Source organism: Pongo abelii, chromosome 2 (genome assembly GCF_028885655.2).
Source record: "Pongo abelii isolate AG06213 chromosome 2, NHGRI_mPonAbe1-v2.0_pri, whole genome shotgun sequence".
In the NCBI taxonomy this organism is placed as follows: Eukaryota; Metazoa; Chordata; class Mammalia; order Primates; family Hominidae; genus Pongo; species Pongo abelii.
Window position 1 is genome coordinate 103656762 of NC_085928.1, and position 22286 is coordinate 103679047.

General features: G+C 37.6%; 1 protein-coding gene and 1 pseudogene across 10 annotated transcripts in view; one reads left to right on the plus strand and one right to left on the minus strand.

The window, feature by feature from the left end:
* Positions 1-22286, minus strand: part of DOCK3 (dedicator of cytokinesis 3) — a 735525-nt gene that overhangs the window by 617449 nt on the left and 95790 nt on the right. For all 10 annotated transcript variants that reach the window (XR_008523281.1, XR_008523280.2, XM_024244830.2 and 7 more), the window contains exon 2: positions 12687-12770. Coding sequence is in view for 8 of the 10 variants with exons in the window: in XM_024244830.2 (XP_024100598.1) it covers positions 12687-12770 (84 nt within the window). In the remaining 2 variants the exon portion in view is untranslated. The remainder of the gene's footprint in view (positions 1-12686; positions 12771-22286) is intronic.
* On the plus strand, positions 3439-5072 carry LOC112132590 (zinc finger protein 652-like; annotated as a pseudogene).

Sequence of the window (22286 nt, forward strand, 5' to 3'; positions counted from 1 at the left end):
CATCTGATCTTCAACAAACCTGACAAAAACAAGCATTGAAGAAGACTCCCTATTGAATAAATGGTGCTGGGATAACTGGCTAACCATATGCAGAAGATTGAAACTGGACCCCTTCCTTACACCATGCACAAAAATCAACTCAAGATAGATCAAACATTTGGCCAAGTGCAGTGGCTCACACCTGTAATTCCAGCACTTTGGGAGGCCGAGGCGGGTGGATCACCTGAGGTCAGGAGTTCCAGACCAACCTGGCCAACATGGTGAAACCCCATTTCAACATGGTGAAACTAAAAATACAAAAATTAGCCAGGCATGGTAGCATGCACCTGTAGTCGCTGCTACTTGGGAGGCTGAGGCAGGAGAATCACTTGAACCCGGGAGGCAGAGGTTGCAGTGAGCCGAGATGGCACCACTGCACTCAATCCTGGGCGACGGAGCAAGACTCCGTCTCAAAAAAAAAAAAAAAAAGATAGATTTAACACTTAAATGTAAACCCCAAAACTGTAATAGATCACCTAGGCCGATACCATTCTGAACATAGGAACGGGCAAAGATTTCATGACAAAGGCACCAAAAGCAATCACAACAAAGGCAAAAATTGACAAATGAGATCTTATTAAACTTAGGAGCTTCTGCATAACAAAAGAAACTATCAACAGAGTAAACAACCTACAGAATGGGAGAAAAATTTTGCAATCTATCCATCTGACAAAGGTCTAATATCGTCTACAAGGAGCTTAAACAAATTTATAACAACAACAACAAAAAACATTAAAAAGTGGGCAAAGGACATGAACAGATGCTTCTCAAAAAAAGACATTCATGTGGCCAAGAAGCATATGAAAAAAAGCTTAGTATAATTGATCACTAGAAAAATGCAAATCAAAATCACAATGAGATACCATCTCACACCAGTCAGAACGGAAGATCATCGCCCAGGCACACAGTCATCAGGTTATCTAAAGTCAAGACAAAGGAAAGAATCTTAAGAGCTATGAGGCAAAAGCATCAGGTAACCTATAAAGGAAAATTTATCAGATTAAAAGATTTCTCAGCAGAAACCCTATAAACTTGAAGGGACTGAGGTCCTATCTTTAGTCTCCTTAAACAAAACAATTATCAGTCATGAATTTTGTATCTAGCAAAACTAAGCTTCGTAAATGAAGGAAAGATAGTCTTTTTCAGACAAACAAATGCTGAAAGAAGCTGCCACTACCAAGCCAGCACTACAATAACCGCTAAAAAAAAAAAAAAAAAAAGCTCTAAATATTGAAACAAAACCTCAAAATACACCAAAATAGAACCTCCTTAAAGGATAAATCTCACGGGACCTGTAAAACAATAGCAAATGAGAAAAAAACAAACAAGGTATTCAAGCAACAACCACAATGATGAACAGAATAGTACTTCACATCTCAATACTAACATTGAATGTATGGCCTAAATGCTCCACTTAAAAGATACAGAATGGCAGAATAGATAAGAATTCACCAACCATGTATCTTTTGTCTTCAAGAGACTCACCTAACATATAAGGACTCATATAAACTTAAGGTAAAAAGGTGGAAAAAGATATTCCATGCAAATGAACACCAAAAGCAAGCAGGAGGAGCTATTCTTATATCAGACAAAACAAACTTTAAAGCAAAAGCAGTTAAAAAAACACAAAGAGGGATATTACACAATGATAAAAGGACTAGGCCAGGCATGGTGGCTCATGCCTATAATCTCAACACTTTGGGAAGCCGAGATGGGCAGATACTTGTGGCCAGGAGTCCCAGACCAGTCTGGCCAATATGGCGAAACTCCATCTCTACTAAAAATACAAAAATTAGCCGGGCATGCTGGCGCATGACTATCAGTCCCAGCTACTCAGGAGGCTGAGACACAAGAATCGCTTGAACCCAGAAGGCACAGGTCACACCACTGATGACACCAAGATCACACCACTGCATTCCAACCTGGATGACAGACAGACAGTCTAAAAAACAAACAAACAAACAAACAAAAGATAAAAAAACTAGTCCAACAGGAAAATATCAGAATCCTAGATATATATGCAACTAACACTGGAGCTCCCAAATTTATAAAACAGTTACTACTAGACCTAAGAAATGTGATGGATGGCAACACAATGATGGTGGTGGACTTCAGTAATCCGCTGACAGCACTGGACAGGTCATCAAGACAGAAAGACCACAAGTAAACAATGGACTTAAACTATACCCTAGAACAAATGGACTTAACAGATATTTACAGAACATTCTACCCAACAACTGCAGAATATACATTCTAATCATCAGTACATGGAACATTCTCCAAGGTAGATCATATTACAGGCCACAAAACAACTCTATAAATTTAAGAAAACCAAAATTACATCAAGTACTCTCTCAGATCACAGTGGAACAAAATTGGAAATTAACTCCAAAAGGAACCCTCAAAACCATGAAAATACATGGAAACTAACCTGCTGCTGAATGATCATTGGGTCAACAATGAAATCAAGATGGAAATTAAAAGTTATTTGAACTGCATAATAGTGACACAATCTATCAAAACCTCTGGGATCAGCAAGAGGTGCTAAGAGAAAAGTTCTTAGCATTAAACACCTACATCAAAAAGTCTAAAAGAGAAAAAAGAAGACAGTCTAAGGTCACACCTCAAGGAACTAGAGAAACAAAAACAAACTAAACCCAAACCCAGCAGAAGAAAAGAAATAACAAAGATCAGAGCAGAACTAAATGAAATGGAAACAAACAAAAAAGAAACAATACAAAAGATAAATAAAACAAAAACCTCGTTCTTTGAAAAAATAATAAAGGGGGGTGGCCAACAAAGGAAGGGGACGGGGCGGGCACGCGCCCTCGCAGCCACTCGCCTCCCTCCCTGCACGTACATCCACACACCCACACCCCCTCCCCTGCCTCCCTCCCTGCACTCTGCCCACCCTGCCACCCTCCTTGCCCTCAGGCACTCAGAAGGAAGTCCAGAGACATGGGAGCGGTGGCCACGTAGCACTGTGGCCAGCAGCCAAGGCCAGGTCTGAGGAGCAGCCCTGAGGACAGCCATTGGGCAGGAGTGAGGGGCCGGCCTGGCTGTAGGTTGTGACTCTGGCTACAGTCCCCCCACTGCAGGGATGGACTGCCAAGGCATTGATCTAGGCGGTGGAGGTGGCTGGCCCAGGTAGGATGCTCCAAGTCCCTTGTAGTTCTCTTCAGAAGAAAAATCACTAGTGGTCTGCTCTTGCCATAATACCAAACCTTTTTGACTTATGCTTTGGTGCTGCAACACTGGAAGAATTCAGTTTCCAGGAATATGTTTTTTTCATTTGAGTGATTCTTAGGGATGGAAAAATATTTTAGTCTTAATAATTACCTTGTTTTAAAGCTATTTTCTTTACAGTCTGAACTGCTTAATAAATTGAGTCATTTACCAATGAGGCGCACAGCCACTTCCCATCAGGAGCTGGTTGAAAACTGTGCTGTGCCTGTAGCAGGAATGGCACAAAATGATAGCCGTCATGGGCAAGTGCCATCCAGCTTTCATCATGGTGCCAACAAGGAACTTGATCTGTCCACCAAAGTGTAACAAAGGGAACCAGGAAGTCCTTATTCTGTGTTTGTGGACACCAAGATGAGCAAACTACATCTCCATGAAACAGAAGAACAGCCACATTTCAGGGAGACAAGAGTAGAGTCTGATGCGCATGCTATTAAGGAAGACCAGGAGAATTCTGATGACACAGAAGAGGAGGAAGAAGAAGAGGAAGAAGTCTTTTACAAAAGGGAGCAGATCATAGTGGAGGTAAACCTTAATAATCAAACATTAAATGTACCTAAAGGGGAAAAGGGTACCTCTTCTCAATCCAAAGAGACTCCTGTTCTTAAACAATGAGGAGGAAGAGAGTGAGGAAGGGGCCACAGAACAGCAATGACTATGGAGAGAATGATAAGCAGAAGAAAAAGGAGAAGATAACAGAGAAAGTCAGAGTTACAGAAAGAAGAACGAGGAGAGCTGCCTCTGTTGCTGCAGCTACCACCTCCCCTACTCCCAGAACTACAAGAGGTTGCAGGAAGAGTGTAGAGCCACCTAAGCGTAAGAAGCGGGCCACAAAGGAGCCTGAAGCACCAGTGCAGAAAGCTATGTGTGACGTGTGAGAAGCGCCCCAGGGTTGTTTTTAGATTTTTGTTTTTGAGACAGTTTTACTCTTGTTGCCCAGGCTGGAGTGCAATGGCGCGATCGCGGCTCACCACAACCTCTACCTCCCGGGTTCAAGCGATTCTCCTGCCTCAGCCTCCCGAGTAGCTGGGATTACAGGCATGCATCACCACGCCCAGCTAATTTTGTATTTTTAGTAGAGACGGAGTTTCTACATGTTGATCATGCTGGTCTCGAACTCCTGACCTCAGGTGATCAACCCGCCTCAGCCTCCCAAAGTGCTGGGATTACAGGCGTGTGCCCCAGGGTATTTAATACTCACTGGTGTCTGGAGAAGCAAATGAACGTTACTCATAGGCACATGCAGATTTGTGATAAATTTGGCAAGAAGTTTGTCCTGAAAAGTGAGCTGTACCTTCACCGGCAAACAGACTGTGAAAAAAACATTCAGTGTGTTTCCTGTAATAAATCGTTCAAGAAACTGGATCCTTTATGAACATATCAAGATCGTCCATGGATATGCAGAAAAGAAATTTTCCTGTGAAATTTGTGAGAAAAAATTCTATGCCATGGCTCATGTGCAAAAACACATGGTTGCACACATGAAAGACATGCCATTTACAAGTGAAACCTGTGGAAAATCATTCAAATGCCGTATGTCACTCATGGGGCACTCCCTGCAGCATTCTGGAGAGAAGCCCTTCAGATGCGAGAATTGTGACCAAAGGTTTCAGTACAATTAACAGCTACACACCCACATGAGCATCCACACTGGGCACAAACCATTCATGTGCCAGTGGTGTGGCAAGGATTTCAACATGAAGCAGTATTTTCACGAACACATGAAAACAAACACTGGAGAGAAACCCTCTATCTGTGAAATCTGTGGCAAAAGATTTCATAAATCATAAAGGCCAGAGTAAGGACAACTTTAAATCATAAAGGCCAGAGTGAGGACAACTTTCTGCGGCAGCTGGCAGAGAAGAACAGTTCAGCACAGCATCATTAACATCCATCTCCTTAAGTGTGTTCTCCAGGAGATAAGTTCCCATGTGTTAGTGTGCACAGAAAGAAATGGTGGACGTTTCTTTAGTTCTCAGACTCTCCTTGGCCTCCACTAAGAGTTCTGTGGTTGTCATTGAAACAACAGATCTAAGGAAATGAACAAGAAGACGACCTTGAGCTCACAGAGGGACTGTCATCTAAACCAAGGGAACCACCAAACTAAAGCCCAATATGCTTGCATTTTCTGGTGACTTTTCTAAGTTTCAAATACTCAGACTTCTGGAATTTTATAATTTCATATCAGCTGATTAAAGAAAAAAAGAAAAGATGAATAACACTGATAGACCATTAGAAAGATTAACGAAGAAGAGAGAAAATCCAAATAAGCTCAATCAGAAACAAAACGAGAGATATTACAAGCAATACCAAAGAAATACAAAAGATCATTCAAGGCTACTATGAACATCTTTATGGGCACAAACTAGAAAACCTAGAGATGGACAAATTTCTGGAAATATACAACACTCTCAGATTAAACCAGGAAGATACAGAAACTCTGAACAGATAAATAACAAGCAGTGAGACAAAAATGGTAATAAAAAAAAAAAAAAGCCAACAAAAAAAGTCCAGGACCAGAAGGATTCACAGCTGAATTCTATCAGCCATTCAAAGAAGAACTGGTAAAAATCCTATTGAAACTATTCCAAAAGATAGAGAAAGAGGGACTCCCTAAATCATTCTATAAAGCCAGTATCACCTTAATATCAAAACCAGGATAGGACATAACAAAAAAAGAAAACTACATACCAATATCCTTGATGAACATAGATGTAAAAATCCTCAACAAAATACTAGCTAACTGAATCCAACAGCACATTAAAAGATAATCCACCATGATGAGGTGGGTTTCATACCAGGAACATAGGGATGGTTTAACATAGGCAAGTCAATAAACGTGATATACTACATAAACAGAATTTAAAACAAAAATCACATGATCATCTCAATACATGCATAAAAAGGATTTGACAAAATCCAGCATCCTTTATGATTAAAACCCTCAGCAAAATTGGCATAGAAGGGACATACCTTAATAAAAGCCATCTACGACAAACCCACAGCCAACATTATATTGAATGAGGAAAAGACGAAAGCATTCCACCTGAGAACTGGAACAAGACATGGATGCCCACTTTTACCACTTCTCTTCAACATAGTACTGGAAGTCCTAGCCAGAGCAATCAGACAAGAGAAAGAAATAAAGAACATCTGAATTGGTAGAGGCAGTCAAATGATCACTGCTCACCAATGACATGATCGTATACCTAAAAAACCCTAAAGACCCATCCAAAAAGCTCCTAGAACTGAAAAATAAACTCAGAAAAGTTTCAGAATACAATCTTTTTTTTTTTTTTTGAGATGCAGTTTTGCTCTTGTCGCTCAGGCTGGAATGCAATGGCACAATCTCAGCTCACTGCAACCTCTGCCTCCCAGGTTCAAGCAATTCTCCTGGCTCAGCCTCCCAAGTAGCTGGGATTACAGGTGTGCACCACCACCCCCGGCTAATTTTTCTATTTTTAGTAGAGACAGCGTTTCACCATGTTAGCCAGGCTGGTCTCAAACTCCTGACCTCAGGTGATCTGCCCGCCTTGGCTTCCCAAAGTGCTGGGATTATAGGCGTGAGCCACCGTGCCTGGCCACAGGATGCAAAATTGATGTGCACAAATTTGTAGCACTGCTACACACCAACAGCCACCAGGCTAAGAATCAAATCAAGAACTCCTTTTACACTAGCTGCAAATAAAATACTTGGGAATATACCTAATCAAGGAAGTGAAAGACCTCTACAAGGAAAACTATAAAACACTGCTGAAAGAAAACATAGATGACACAAACAAATGGAAACACATCCCATGCACATGAATGGGTAGAATCAATATTGTGAAAATGAACACACTGCCAAAAGCAGTCTACAAATTTAATGCGATTCCCATCAAAATACCACCATCATTCTTCACAGAACTAGAAAAAACAAATCTACAATTCACATGGAACCAAAAAAGAGCCCACATAGCCGAAGCAAGACTAAGCAAAAAGAACAAATCTGGAAGCATCACATTACCCTACTTCAAACCATACTATAAGGCTATAGTCACCAAAACAGCATGGTACTAGTATAAAAATAGGCACATAGACAAATGGAACAGAATAGAGAATCCAGAAATAAAGCCAAATACTTATAGCCAAATGATGTTTGACAAAGCAAACCAAAACATAAAGTGGGGTAAGGACACACCCTATTCAACAAATGGTGCTGGGATAATTGGGCAAGTCACATGTAGAAGAATGAAACTGAATCCTCATCTCTCACCTTATACAAAAATCAACTCAAGGACGGTTGCAGTGGCTCATGCCTGTAATCCCAGCACTTTGGGAGGCTGAGGCGGGAGGATCACTTGAGGTCAGGAGTTCAAGACCAACCTGGCCAATGTGGTGAAACCCCATCTCTACTAAAAATACAAAAATTAGCCAGGCATGGTGGCAGGCACCTGTAATCTCAGCTACTTGGGAGGCCGAGACAGGAGAATCACTTAAACTTGGGAGGCGGAGGTTGCAGTGAGCCCAGATCATGCCACTGCACCCCAGCCTGGGCAACAGAGCGAGACTCCATCTCAAAAAAAAAAAATCAACTCAAGATGGATCAAAGACTTAAATCTAAGACCTGAAACCATAAAAATTCTACAAGGTAACATCAGAAAACCCCTTCTAGACACTGGCTTAGGCAAAGACTTCATAACCAAAAACACAAAAGCAAATGAAACAAAAACAAAGATAAATGGATGGGACTTACTTAAACTAAAAAGCTTCTGCACAGCAGAAGAAATAATCAGCAGAGTAAACAGATAATCCACAAGGTGGGAGAAAATCTTCGCAAACTATGCATCTAACAAAGGACTAGTATCCAGAATCTACAAGGAAGTGAAACAAATCAAGAAGAGAAAAACAAATAATCACATCAAAAAATGGGCTAAGGACATGAATATACAATTCTCAAGAATTGTCCATTGAGAATCTTCTCAAGGAGATATACAAATGGCCAATGAACACATGAAAAAATGCTAAACATCATTAATCATCTGAGAAATGCAAATTAAAACCACAATGAGATGCCACCTTACTCTTGCAAGAATGATCATAATTTAAAAATAAAAAAAAATAGATATCGGCACGGATGTGGTGAAAAGAGAACACTTTTATACTGCTGATGAGAACATAAACTGGTGCAACCACTATGAAAAACAGTGTGGAGATTCCTTAAAGAACAAAAAGTAGATCTACCATTCGATCCAGCAATCCCACTACTGGGTATCTACCCAGAGGAAAAGAAGTCATCATACAAAAAAGATGCATGCACACGCATGTTTATAGCAGCACAATTCGCAACTGCAAAAATATGGAACTAGCCCAAATGCCCATCAGTCAATGAGTGGATAAAGAAAACATGTGGTGGTACAGACACACACACACACACACAAATATACACACGCCATGGACTACTCAGCCATAAAAAAAAAAAAAAAAAATCATGGCATTCACAGCAACCTGGATGGAATTGGAGACCATTATTCTAAGTGAAGTAACCCAGGACTGAAAAACCAAACATCATATGTTCTCACTTATAAGTGGGAGCTAAGCTATGAGGATGCAAAGGCACAAGCATGATACAATGGGCTTTGGGGACTCGGTGGGGGGAAGGGTGGGAGGTGGGTGAGGGATAAAAGGCTACACATTGGGTACAGTGTACACTGCTCGGGTGATGGGTGCACCAAAATCTCAGAAATCACCACTAAAGAACTTACTCATGTAACCAAACACCACTTGTTCCCAAAAACCCTATTGAAATAAAAAAACTTAATTTTGAAAAGAATTTTTTTTAAAAGCTACATACACACACACATACACAAAAATAAAAAATAAAAAAAATAACAGGTACTGGTGAGACTGCTGAGACAAAAAAGAATGCTTAAACACTGTAGGCAGGAGTGTAAATTAGTTCAACCATTGTGAAAAACAGTATGGCAATTCCTCAAAGACCTAAAAACAGAACTGCCATTCGACCCAGCAATCCCAATATTGCATATATACCCGAAGGAATATAAATCATTCTATCATAAAGACATATGCTTGTGTATGTTCACTGCAGCATTATTCACAATAGCAAAGACATGGAATCAATCTAAATGCCCATCAATGGTAGACTACAGAAAATGTAGAACATATACACCATGGAATACTATACAGCCATAAAAAAGAACAAGATCCTGTCCTTTGCAGGAACATAGATGGAGCTGGAGGCTATTATCCTTAGCAAACTAACATGGGAACAGAAAACCAAATACCACATATTCTCACTTACAACTGGGAACTAAAACATGAGAACACATGGACACATAGAGGGCAACAACAGACACTGGGGCCTACCAGAGAATGGAAGGTAGGAAGAGGCAGAGGATCAGGAAAAATAACTAATGGATACTATGCTTAACACTTGGGTGACAAGATAATCTGTACAAAAAACCTCTGTGACATGAGTTTACCAATATAACAAACGTGCACACGTACCCTTGAACCTAAAACAAAACTTAAAATAAATAAATACATATTTCAAATTAAAAAAAATACTAAAAATAGAACTACTATATGGCTGAGTGTGCCAGATCATGCCTCTAATTTCAGCATTTTGGAAGGCTGAGGTGGGCAGATCACTTGAGCCCAGGAGCTCAAGACCAGCCTGCCTGGGCAACATGGCAAAACCCCATCTCTACCCAAAAATACAAAACTTAGCCAGGCCTGGTGATGTTGTACACCTGTAGTCTCAGCTACTCAGGAGGCTGAGGTGGGAAGATCACCTGAGCCCAAGGAGGTTGAAGCTACAGTGAGCTGTGATGGCACCACTGCACTCCAGCCTGCTGACAGAATGAGACCCTGTCTCCAAAAAAAAAAAGAACTACTGTATGATCTAGCAATCCCACCCCAGTGGGATTCTTTTTTTTTTATTATTTTTTATTTTTTATTTTTTGGTCTCAAGATCTCTTTGTGGAGCCACTGGGATTTTATCCAATGGAACAGAAGTCATTAGATTGAAGAGACATCAGCACTCCCATGTTCACTGCAGCACTATTCACAACAGCCAAGATATGGAATCAACCTAAATGTCCAATAACAGAGGGATGAAGAAAATATGTTGTATATACACAATGGAATACTATTCTGCCATAAAAAATACTGAAATCCTGCCATTCGTGGTAATGTGAATGGAACTAGAGGACATTATGTTAAGTGAAATAAGCCAAAAAGAGAAAGCTAAACACCTCATATTCTTATTCATATGTGGAAGCTAACAAAAAAAACCTGAATGAAGGATACTGGGAGGGGAAGGGGAAGGGAAGATTTGAAGAGATTTGTCAAAGGATACAAAATTACAACTAGATAAAAAGAATCAGTTCTAATGTTCTATCCCACATAAGATGACTATAATTAATAATAATATATAGTTTCAAAAAGCTAGAAGGAAAATATTGAACTTTCTCAACCAAAAGAAATGATGTTTGGGATAATGGATAATCTAGTTACTCTGATCTGATCACTATACATTATATGCACCAAAACATCACTATGTACCCATGAATACAATTATTATTTGTCAATTAAAAAATAAAAATTTTAAACAGAGCCTGGCACCTCCCCTCACTCTTGCTTTCTCTCTCGCCATGTGATCTCTGCATGTACAGGCTTCTCTTTGACTTTTGCCATGAGCGGAAGCTTCCTAAGGCCCTCACCAGAAGCAGAAGTTGGTGTCACGCTTCTTGTACAGCCTACAGAACCATGAGGCAAATAAATCCCTTTTCTTTATAAATTATACAGCCTCAGGTACTCCTTTATAGCAAAACATAAACAGAGTAATACAGTAGGTATTCTTGTCTCACCTTTAGATCTCAGTGAAAACTCTTTCAGTATTTTATGACTGAATGTGATGTTTGCTGCAGGTATTTTAGTAGCTATCGTTTATTAGATAAAGAAAATTACCTTCTGTTCTTAGTTCCCTTAGAGTTGTTATCATAAAAGGGTGCTAATTTATACTCTGTTTTTAAGAAAATTTAAAATGGATGTAGCTCCCTTTCCAGAAAAGTGCACTCCTAAATATATATGATTCCTGGATCATGGTAGGTTACATGTCCTCCCATACCCCTCTTAACAGTAACTCAACTAGATTAGAGCTCCACTCCCATATTCATTGGCTCTATACCTACACTGCAACAGCTCTACTTCATTATATCATCTGAGATGGCTTGTAGCCATACTGAACTGCTAGTCCAGGCTGCCCAAGTTATTTGCCATGGCATCAATTTTGCTTTTGTTAATACTCTGATTTTGTGTAATTTCTCCCTATTTTTCCCATAAATCTTATTGATTTAATTACAGATTCTGAAGAACATGATCCATCTCAAGAATGTGTAAATGTTACAGTAGAAATACCCATATATGCCACAGAAGAGGACAGTAGTCAAGCCAAACTACATTTAAACGTATTTAGGCCAGGTGCAGTGGCTCACGCCTGTAATCCCAGCACTTTGGGAGGTTGATGCGGGTGGATCACCTGAGGTCAGGAGTTCAAGACCAGCCTGGCCAACATGGTGAAATCCCATCTCTACTAAAACTACAAAAATTAGCCGGGCGTGGTGGTGGGCGCCTGTAATCTCAGCTACTAGAGAGGCTGAGGCAGGGGAATTACTTGAACCTGGGAGGCAGAGGTTGCAGTGAGCTGAGATCGCACCATTGTGCTCCAGCCTAGGCAACAAGAGCAAGGCTCCCTCTCAAAAAAAAAATAAATAAATAAAAATAAAAAAATATTTAAGGACCTGTTTTAATTAGGACTAAAGATGCCCAGCCAATCAGATGGAAACATACAAATAAATGGACTATAACGTAGTTCTATTCAAAGGCAGCTAAGCATGGGTAGATTACCTATTCAAAAAAAATTAGTAAGAGGGCATAAAATATAGTTAGATACAATGAATAAGATCTAGTATTTGATAGCACAATAGGGTGACTACAGTCAGCAATAATTTATTGCACATTTTTTAATAACTGAGGGAGTACAACTGGAACCTTTGCAACACAAAAAAAGGTAAATGCTTGAGGTGATACTACATTTACCATGTGATTATTACACATTGTATATCTGTACCAAAGTATCTCATGTACCCCATAAATATATGTAAAAAATGTGTTCTGACAGCCAGAAATTAATTATCTAATTGTTGCTAATATATTAGAATCAAAAAAGCTCATACCTTTATGCTGAACATAGATCAGGAAGAATTTTATATAACACTATTTCATCATGTGACTAATTATGGCTCCAGAATTATTGCTTATAATCTTGTTAGTACAAAATAAATGTACATAATACTGCCAAAAATGATCACAATTTATGTGCTTTGTAGGTCCATACTCACCTTCACATTTTTCAAGAATCTGGACTGTTTCTCCTATTTCTAAGACCAACCCTTGAGGGACAGATCCTCGAAAGCTGCATATCACTAGAAAAGCAAGGATAAACACACCAATTAGCATTTTTAAACACTGAGACATGGTCAGAGTCACTGAATTAAGCACTAAATTTTCTTAAATGTATACCTTCCCTTCTTTACTAATTCCTCTTTCTAAAGTGTAAGCCCCTTTCCATTTAATCTAATTTTTGAAAAATAATATTAGCAGTTTGGGACAATAAAATACATCGTGGGAAAATTGCTATCCATGAGTGGTGGGTGCATGTGTGCTTGTAGAAAAACATTTCTATTAACAGAGTCTCTGTCCCTTGGATATCCTGTGTTCAAGTGTCCTTTTTGAGCAAGTTTGTATCAATTACTTAAGAAAAAAATTATATTAGGAGCTTCTTATCTACCACAAGCAAACAAATAGATATTTTTAAAAGAATCATCAAATAAATTTGATTATGCTTTGAAAAGCAGAATTCTCATAATAAAAATGAACAGAAACTAATGAAATAGAAAGCAAATGCACAACAGAAAAAAATCTATAGATAACAATCAAAATTCCGTAACTTTTTAAGGAAATTGACAAACTGATTCCAAAATTCATATAAGAATACAAAGAATAAAGAAAAGCCCCATCTTACCTCAAAGTAATAAAAGCTATATATGACAAACCCACAGTCAAATCACACTGAATGGGGAAAAGTTGAAAGCACTCCCCCCCGAGAACTGGAACAAGATAAGGATGCCCATTTTCACCACTTCTCTTTGACATAGTACTAGAAGTCTTAACCAGAGCAATCAGTCAAGAGAAAGAAATAAAGGGCATCCAGATTGGAAAAGAAGATGACAAACTGTCACTATTCATCGATGATATAATCATATACCTAGAAAACCCGTCATACAAAAGATTCCTAGATCTAACAAACAAATTCAGTAGAGTAAGGTGTCAGGAACAAAATCAATGTACACAAATCAGTAGCACTGCCATACACCAAAAATCAAGCGAAGAATCAAATCAAGAACTCAATCCCTTTTACAACAGCTGCAAAAAATAAAAATAAAATACCTAGGAATATACTTAACCAAGAAAATTAAAGATCTCGCCAAGAAAAACTACAAGGCACTGCTAAAAAAAAAAAAAAAAGTCACAGATGACACAAACAAATGGAAACACATGCCATGCTCACAGATAACAAGAATCAATATTGTAAAAATGACTGTACTGCCAAAAGCAATCTACAGATGCGATGCAATTCCCATCAAAATATCATCACCATTTTTCCCAATAACTAGAAAAAACAATCCTAAAATTCACATGGAACCAAAAGAGAGCCTGAACAGCCAAAGCAATATTAAGTGTCACATTATGGGACTTTGAATTATACTACAGGGCTATAGTTACCAAAACAGCATGATACTGGAATAAAAATAAGCAGTTAGACCAATGGAAAAAAATACAGAACCCAGAAATAAAGCCTAATGGTATTCAACAAAGCATACAAAAACATAAGCTGGGAAAAAAAAAACACTGATATGGTTTGGCTCTGTGTCCCCACCCAAATCTCATCTTGAATTGTACTTCCATAATTACCACGTGTTGTGGGAGGGACTTGGTGGGAGATAACTGAATCATGGGGGCAGTTTTCCCCACACTGGTCTCATGGTAGTGAAAAAGTCTCACAAGATCTGATGGTTTGATAAGGGGAAACCCGTTTCACTTGGCTCACATTCTCTCTTCTCGTCTGCTGCCATGTAAGAAGTGCCTTTCATCTTCCACTATGATTGTGAGGCCTCCCCAGTCACATGGAACTGTAAGTCCAATAAACCTCTTTCTTTTGTAAATTGCCCAGTCTTGGGTATGTCTTTATCAGCAGCATAAAAATGGATTAATACAGACACCTTATTCAATAAATGATGCTGGGAAAACTGACAAGCCACATGTAGAAGAATGAAACTGGGTCCCCATCTATCACTATACAAAAAACAACTCAAGATGGATAAAACACTTAAATCCAAGACTTGAAACCATAAAAATTCTGCAAGATAACATCGAAAAAAACTCTCCTGAACGTTGGCTTAAGCAAAGAATTCCTGAGTAAGACCCAAAGGCAAATGCAACAAAAACAAAAACAAATGAATAGAACCTAATTAAACTAAAAAGCTTCTGCACAGCAAAAGAAATAATCAACAGAGTAAACAGACAACCCACAAAGAAAATATCTGCAAACTATGCATCTGACAAAAAACTAGTATCCAGAATCTACAAGGAACTCAAATCAGCAAGAAAAAAAAATCACATAAAAAACTGGAAAAAGGACATGAATAAGCAATTCTCAAAAGAAGATACACAAATAGCCAACAAACACATGAAAAAAAATGCTCAATATCATTAATCCTCTGGGAAATGCAAATTAAAACCACAATAAGACACCACCTTCTGCAAGAATGGTCATAATTTAAAAATCAAAAAACAATAGATGTTGGCATGGAAGTAGTGAAAAGGAACACTTTTACACTGCTGATGGGAGTGTAAATTTGTACAACCACTACAGAAAACAGTATGGAGATTCCTTAAAGAATTAAAAATAGATCTGCCATTCGACTCAGCAATCCCACTACTGGGTATCCACTCAAAGGAAAAGAAGTCATTATATGAAAAAGATACATCCACATGCACATTTATAGCAGCACAATTCACAATTGCAAAGACATGGAACCAACCTAAATGCGCACTGACCAACAAGTGGATAAAGAAAATGTGGTAAATATACACCATGGAATACCACTTAGCTATAAAAAGGAACAAAATAATGTCTTTTGCAGCAACTTGGATGGAGCTGGAAGCCATTATTCTAAGTGAAGAAATTCAAGAATGGGAAAGCAAATACCATATGTTCTCATCTATAAGTGGGAGCTACGCTATGAGGACACAAAGACATACAGAGTAATAGACTCTGTGGACTTAGGGGAGGGAGGTTGGAAGGGGTTGAGAAATAAAAGACTACATATTGGATACAGTGTACACTGCTCGGGTAACAGGTGCACTAAAATCTCACATTTCATCACTAAAGAACTCATCCATGCAACCAAAACCTACCTGTACTCTCAAAACTATTGAAAAAAATAAGAAGAAACGCCCTGTCAATCTTGAAGAACTTCCACTACCATAAATCAAGCCTTATAATCTAAAAATTGGTTCTTTGAAAACACTAACATTGACAGATATCTAGAAAAACTAATTAGGAAAAAAGAAAAACAAATTATCGATATCAGCAATCAAAACATTAAAATCATCATAAAAGGATATTACAGAAAAAAACTTATACCAACTAATTTGAAATTTTACATGGGAGACGAATTTACAGAAAGGCAAAATCTACAAAAACTGGCAGAGAAGTTAAAAATTTAAATAGTCCTACATTTATTAAAGAAAAGTTAATATTAAAAACTTCCCACAAATGAAATGCCAGGTCCTGATGACTTTATCAGTGAATCTGTCGAAACATCTGAAAAAAATAACACCAATCATAAATAATCTCTTCCAAAGAGGGAATTCATTTTGAACTCAGCATGATAGCAAAGCCTGAGAAGGACATGAGACTAAAGGAAAATTACAGGCTAATCTTTCTCATTAATATAAATAAAAATATTTTTTAAAAAAATACAAAGCAAATCAAATCCAACTATGCATAAAAAGGATGATGCATCATGACCAATTGGGGATTATTCCAGGAATGCAAGATTGGTTTAATATTAGAAAATTAACGAAGAAAAAAAATCATATGATCACCTCTATATATGAAAAAATTGATAAAATTCAAAGTCCACTCATGACAAAAATTCTTAATAAGACTAAAAGGGAACTTCCTTAATCTGATAAAGGGCATCTACAATGTGTCTATAGCAAACATCACACACATTGGTGATATACAAAACATTTTATCACTAAGGTTAGGAACAAGAAGAGGATGGCCACTGTTACCATTTCTATTCAACACTGTATGCAGGACCACTCAATGCAAATAAGGCAATTAAAGGTGTAATAATTGGAAATGAGGAAATAAAATTGTCTTTATCAGCAGGTCTGACTGTGTATGTAAAAAAAATCCAAAAGAATATAGACATAAACTATTACAACAAATACATGACTGTAGCAAGGTCACTAGATACAAGGTGAATATTTTTAAGTCTATATATCAATAAACAATTAGAAAATTAAATGTTTTGAAAATACACCATTTATAACAACATCAAAAAATGCCATGTAACTGGAAATAAATCTAATGAGACATGTAGAAGAACTCTACACAAGAAGCTATAAAATATTAGAGACATTAAAAGCCTAATATAAGCATATATCATATTAATGGATTAGAAAACTCAGTAGTGTAAAAATATATATTCTCCCTAAATTGATCATTACATTCTCTGCAATCCCAATCAAAATTCTAATAAACTTTTTTGTTTAAATCAATAAACTGATTCTAAAATGTGTATAAAAATGCAAAGGATGAAGGAGGTGAACATATACTAAGAGATATCAAGCCTTTCAGTTGTAAAGAAAACAAGCTGTGAAAAAATGTAAGGAAACAACAGGTGCTGGAGAGGATGTGGAGAAATAGGAACACTTTTACACTGTTGGTGGGACTGTAAACTAGTTCAACCCTTGTGGAAGTCAGTGTGGCAATTTCTCAGGGATCTAGAACTAGAAATACCATTTGACCCAGCCATCCCATTACTGGGTATATACCCAAAGGACTATAAATCATGCTGCTATAAAGACACATGCACACGTATGTTTATTGCCGCATTATTCACAATAGCAAAGACTTGGAACCAACCCAAATGTCCAACAATGATAGACTGGATTAAGAAAATGTGGCACATATACACCATGGAATACTATGCAGCCATAAAAAATGATGAGTTCACGTCCTTTGTAGGGACATGGATGAAACTGGAAATCATCATTCTCAGTAAACTATCGCAAGAACAAAAAACCAAACACCGCATATTCTCACTCATAGGTGGGAATTGAACAATGAGAAAACATGGACACAGGAAGGGGAACATCACACTCTGGGGACTGTTGTGGGGTGGGGGTAGAGGGGAGGGATAGCATTGGGAGATATACCTAATGCTAGATGATGAGTTAGTGGGTGCAGCGCACCAGCATGGCACATGTATACATATGTAACTAACCTGCACATTGCGCACATGTACCCTAAAACCTAAAGTATAATAATAATAAATAAATAATAAAAATAAAAGAAAAAATGTATATACCATGAGTCTATTTTCATGTGTATATATGCATATACTTATATTTGATCTCTGCTGAAGACATCCAACCTGCTATTGGTAATCTGTATACTCTGGGAATATTTGGCTATATTTGCAAGTACTTGTAGCATTATAAATCTGTAAATGTTTTAAATCCTCAATGGAAGATAAATTCTGAACAAAAACTTTTCAAATTTTTTAAAACTTTAAAAAGCAGTTCTACCAAGCTCTATCACTTAATATTGTACAGACTTCGGAATTGCTAAGAAACATCAGATACTCATCCGTGTCTTACTCTGACTACCAAGTGAAATATAAATGGTCTACCCTAGGATTTATTGCATTGAACCCTCCAAGGTAGAGGGGAAAGGATTAGGTTCTGTAGTCTCAAGTCATTGCAGGTAGCCACAAATTAACAATGATATAGCTGTCTAAGATCAAAGGTGTATTCTAAGCATGGCTCATAAATAAAACTACAATGAATTGCATAAGCACTTAAGAATTTAACATCAGCAGTTCTTTTACTCGTTAACAAACTCTTTATCGAGGCCCTTACTATTAAATTTCAATCTCTGGAGCATTCACCACCACACCTGTCTTCTTAATCTACATCACTAATTAACAAGAACATGTAAATTAACAACAGCCTTCATTGTTTAAAATTGAGTGTTTCATGTGTATTCAGAGAACCTATGTAAACTTTCCATTTCCATAACTATCTTCCTTCTACATTGGCTTTCAAATGATTTTTTTTAAATTAATACAGATCAATGTCATGAAGTGCTTCCCATTTTCCTCTAGTAGTTTTATAGTTTCAGGTCTTACATTTAAGGGTTTAGTCCATTGTGAGTTGATTCTTGTAAATGGTAAGAAATAGGAGTCTAGTTTAATTCTTCTGCATGTAAATATCCAGTTTTCCCAGCATAATTTATAGAAGAAACCATTCTTTCCCCAATGAGTATTCTTGGCATCTTTGTCAGAAATAAGTTGGCTGTAATTGTGGACTTATTTTAGGTTCTCTATTGTGTTCCATTGTTCTATGTGTCTGTTTTTATGCTAGTACCACACTGTTTGGGATACTACTGCTTTATTGTATATTTTGAAGACAATTAGTGTGATGCCTCCAGCTCTTTTCTTTTTGCTCAACATTACTTTAGCTATTCAGGGTCTTTTGTGGTTCCATACTAATTTTAGGATTTTTTTTTTCTATTTCTGTGAAGAATGTCATTGGTACTTTGACAGGGATTGCACTGAATCTGTATATCATTTGAAATAGTATGGACATTTTAATATTAATTCTTCAAATCCATGAGCATGAGATCTTTCCATTTATGTGTGTCCTCTTCAGTTTTTGTCATTAATAACATTAGTTTATCATTGTAGAAATCTTTCTTCTCTGTGTTAAATTTATTCCTAGATATTTTTTGTTTTAGCTATTGTATATGAGATTGTTTTCTTGATTTCTTTTCGAGATTGAATAATCGTAGCATATATAAATATTACAGATTTTATTTGTTAATTTATGTTTATTTTTAATTTTTGTGGATACACAGTAGGTGTATATGCTTATGGTATACACGGGATGTTTTGATACAGGCATACAATGTGAAAATAAGTGCATCATGAAGAATGAAGTATCCATCCCCTCAAGCATTTATCCTTTGAGTTACAAACCAATTACACTCCTTTAAGTAATTTTAAAATGTAAATTAAGTTACTGACCATAGTCACCCTGTTGAGCTATCAAACAGTAGGCCTTGCTCATTCTTTGTAACTATTTTTTGTACCTATTAACCATCTCCACCTCCGCTCACCCAGCCACCCACTACCCTTCGCACCCTCTAGTAACTATCCTACTCTCTGTCTCTAATAATTCAGTTGTTTTGGTGTTTAGATCCCACAAATAAGTGATAATATGTGATGTCTGTCCTTCTGTGCCTGGTTTATTTCACTTAATATAATGATCTTCAGTTTCACCCATGTTGTTGCAAATAAAAGGATCTCATTCTTCTTTATGATTGAATAGTACTCCGTTGTGTATATGTACCACATTTTCTTTATCCATTCATCTGTTCATGGATGCTTAGACTGCTTCCAAATCTTGGCTATTGTGAACAGTGCTGCAACAAACATGGGAGTGCAGATATCTCTTCGATATACTGATTTCCTCTCTTTGGGGTATATACCCAGCAGTGGGATTGCTGAATCACATAGTAGCTCTAGTTTTTTTTGTTTTATTTTGGTTTTTTGTTTTGTTTTTGTTTTTGCTTTGTTTTTTTTTTTTGTTTTTGAGATGGAATCTCGCTCTGTCACCCAGGCTAGAGTGCAGTGGCGTAATCTTGGCTCACTGCAAGCTACGCCTCCCAGGTTCATGCCATTCTCCTGCCTCAGCCTCCCGAGTAGCTGGGACTACAGGCGCCCGCCACCACACCCGGCTAATTTTTTGTATTTTTAGTAGAGACGGGGTTTCACCATGTTAGCCAGGATGGTCTCGATCTCCTGACCTCGTGATCCACCCACCTGGGCCTCCCAAAGTGCTAGGATTACAGGTGTGAGCCACTGCACCCAGCCGGTAGCTCTAGTTTTAGTTTTTGGAGGAACCTCCAAACTGTTCTCCATAGTGGTTGTACTAATTGACATTCTCACCAACAGCATACAAGGGTTCCCTTTTCTCCACATCCTCACCAGCGTTTGTTATTGTCTGTCTTTTGGATATAAGTCATTTTAACTTGGGTGAGATGATATTTCATTGTAGGTCTCATTTGTATTTCTCTGATGATCAATGATGTTGAGCACCTTTTCATATGCCTGCTTGCCATTTGTATAACTTCTTTTGAGAAATGTCTGCTCAAATCTTTTGCCCATTTTTCGATCAGATTATTAGATTTTTTTCCTATAGAGTTGTTTGAGCTCCTTATATATTCTGGTCATTAATCCTTTCTCAGATGGGTAGTTTGCGAATATTTTCTCCTATTCTGTGGGTTGTCTGTTCACTTTGTTGACTGTTTCCTTTGCTGTGAAGAAGCTTTTTAACTTGATGTGATCCCATTTGTCCATGTGTGCTTTGGTTGCCTGTGCTTTGAGGTATTGCTCAAGACATTTTTGCCCAGACTAATATCCTGGAGATTTTCCCCAATGTTTTCTTGTAGTAGCTTCATAGTTTGAGGTTGTAATCCATTTTGATTTGATTTTTTTATATGGCAAGAAATAGGTGTCTAGCTTCATTCGTCTATATATGGATATCCAATTTCCCCAGCACCATTTATTGAAGAGACTGTCTTTTCCATAGTGTATTTCTTGGCATCTTTGGTGAAAATGAGTTCCCTGTAGGTGTGTTAATCTTAACTCTAACCCTAACCTGCCAGTTAAGGTATGGTTAGGGTTAGGGTTAGACAAACCCTGTTTCTGGGTTCTCTATTCTGTTCCATTGGTCTATGCGTCTATATGTAGCATAATCTGAAGTCAGGTAATGCGATTCCTCGAGTTTTCTTCTTTTTGCTTAGGAATGCTGTGGCTACTCTGGGTCTTTCATAGTTCCATAAAAATTTTAAATTTTTTTTTTCTATTTTTGTGAAGAATGTCATCACTGTTTTGATAGGCCGTGCCTTGAATCTGTAGATTTCTTTGGGTAGAATGGACATTTAAAAAATACTGATTGTTCCAATCAATGAACACGGATTTTTTTTTTCATTTTTTTTGTGTCCCCTTCAATTTCTTTCATCAGTGTTTATAGTTTTCATTATGGAGATCTTTTACTTTTTTGGTTAATTCTTAACTATTTAATTTTATGTGTAACTACTGTAACTGAGATTACTTTTTTCTTTCTAAGATTATTCAATCTTGGCATATAGAAATGCTACTGACTTTTCTATGTTGATTTTGTATACTGTAACTTTACCGAATTTATCAGTTCTAATTGTTTTTTTGTTGGAGTCTTTAGATTTTTCCAAATATAAGATAATATCATCTGCAAATATGGATAATTTGACTTCTCCCTTTCCAACGGGGATGCCCTTTATATCTTTCTCTTGTCTGATTGCTCTATTTAGGACTTCCAGTACTATGCTGAATAACTGGTGAAAGTGGGCATCCTTGTCCTGTTCCAGATCTTAGAGGAAAGGCATTGTATGTTGATTTTGTAGCCTGCAACTTTACTGAATTCTCATTTCTTAGTTTTAATAGATTTTGGTGAAGTCTGTAGTTTCCAACATATGAGATCATGCCACCTGCAAAGAGGGACAATTTGACATTCTCCTTCTCAATTTAGACACCCTT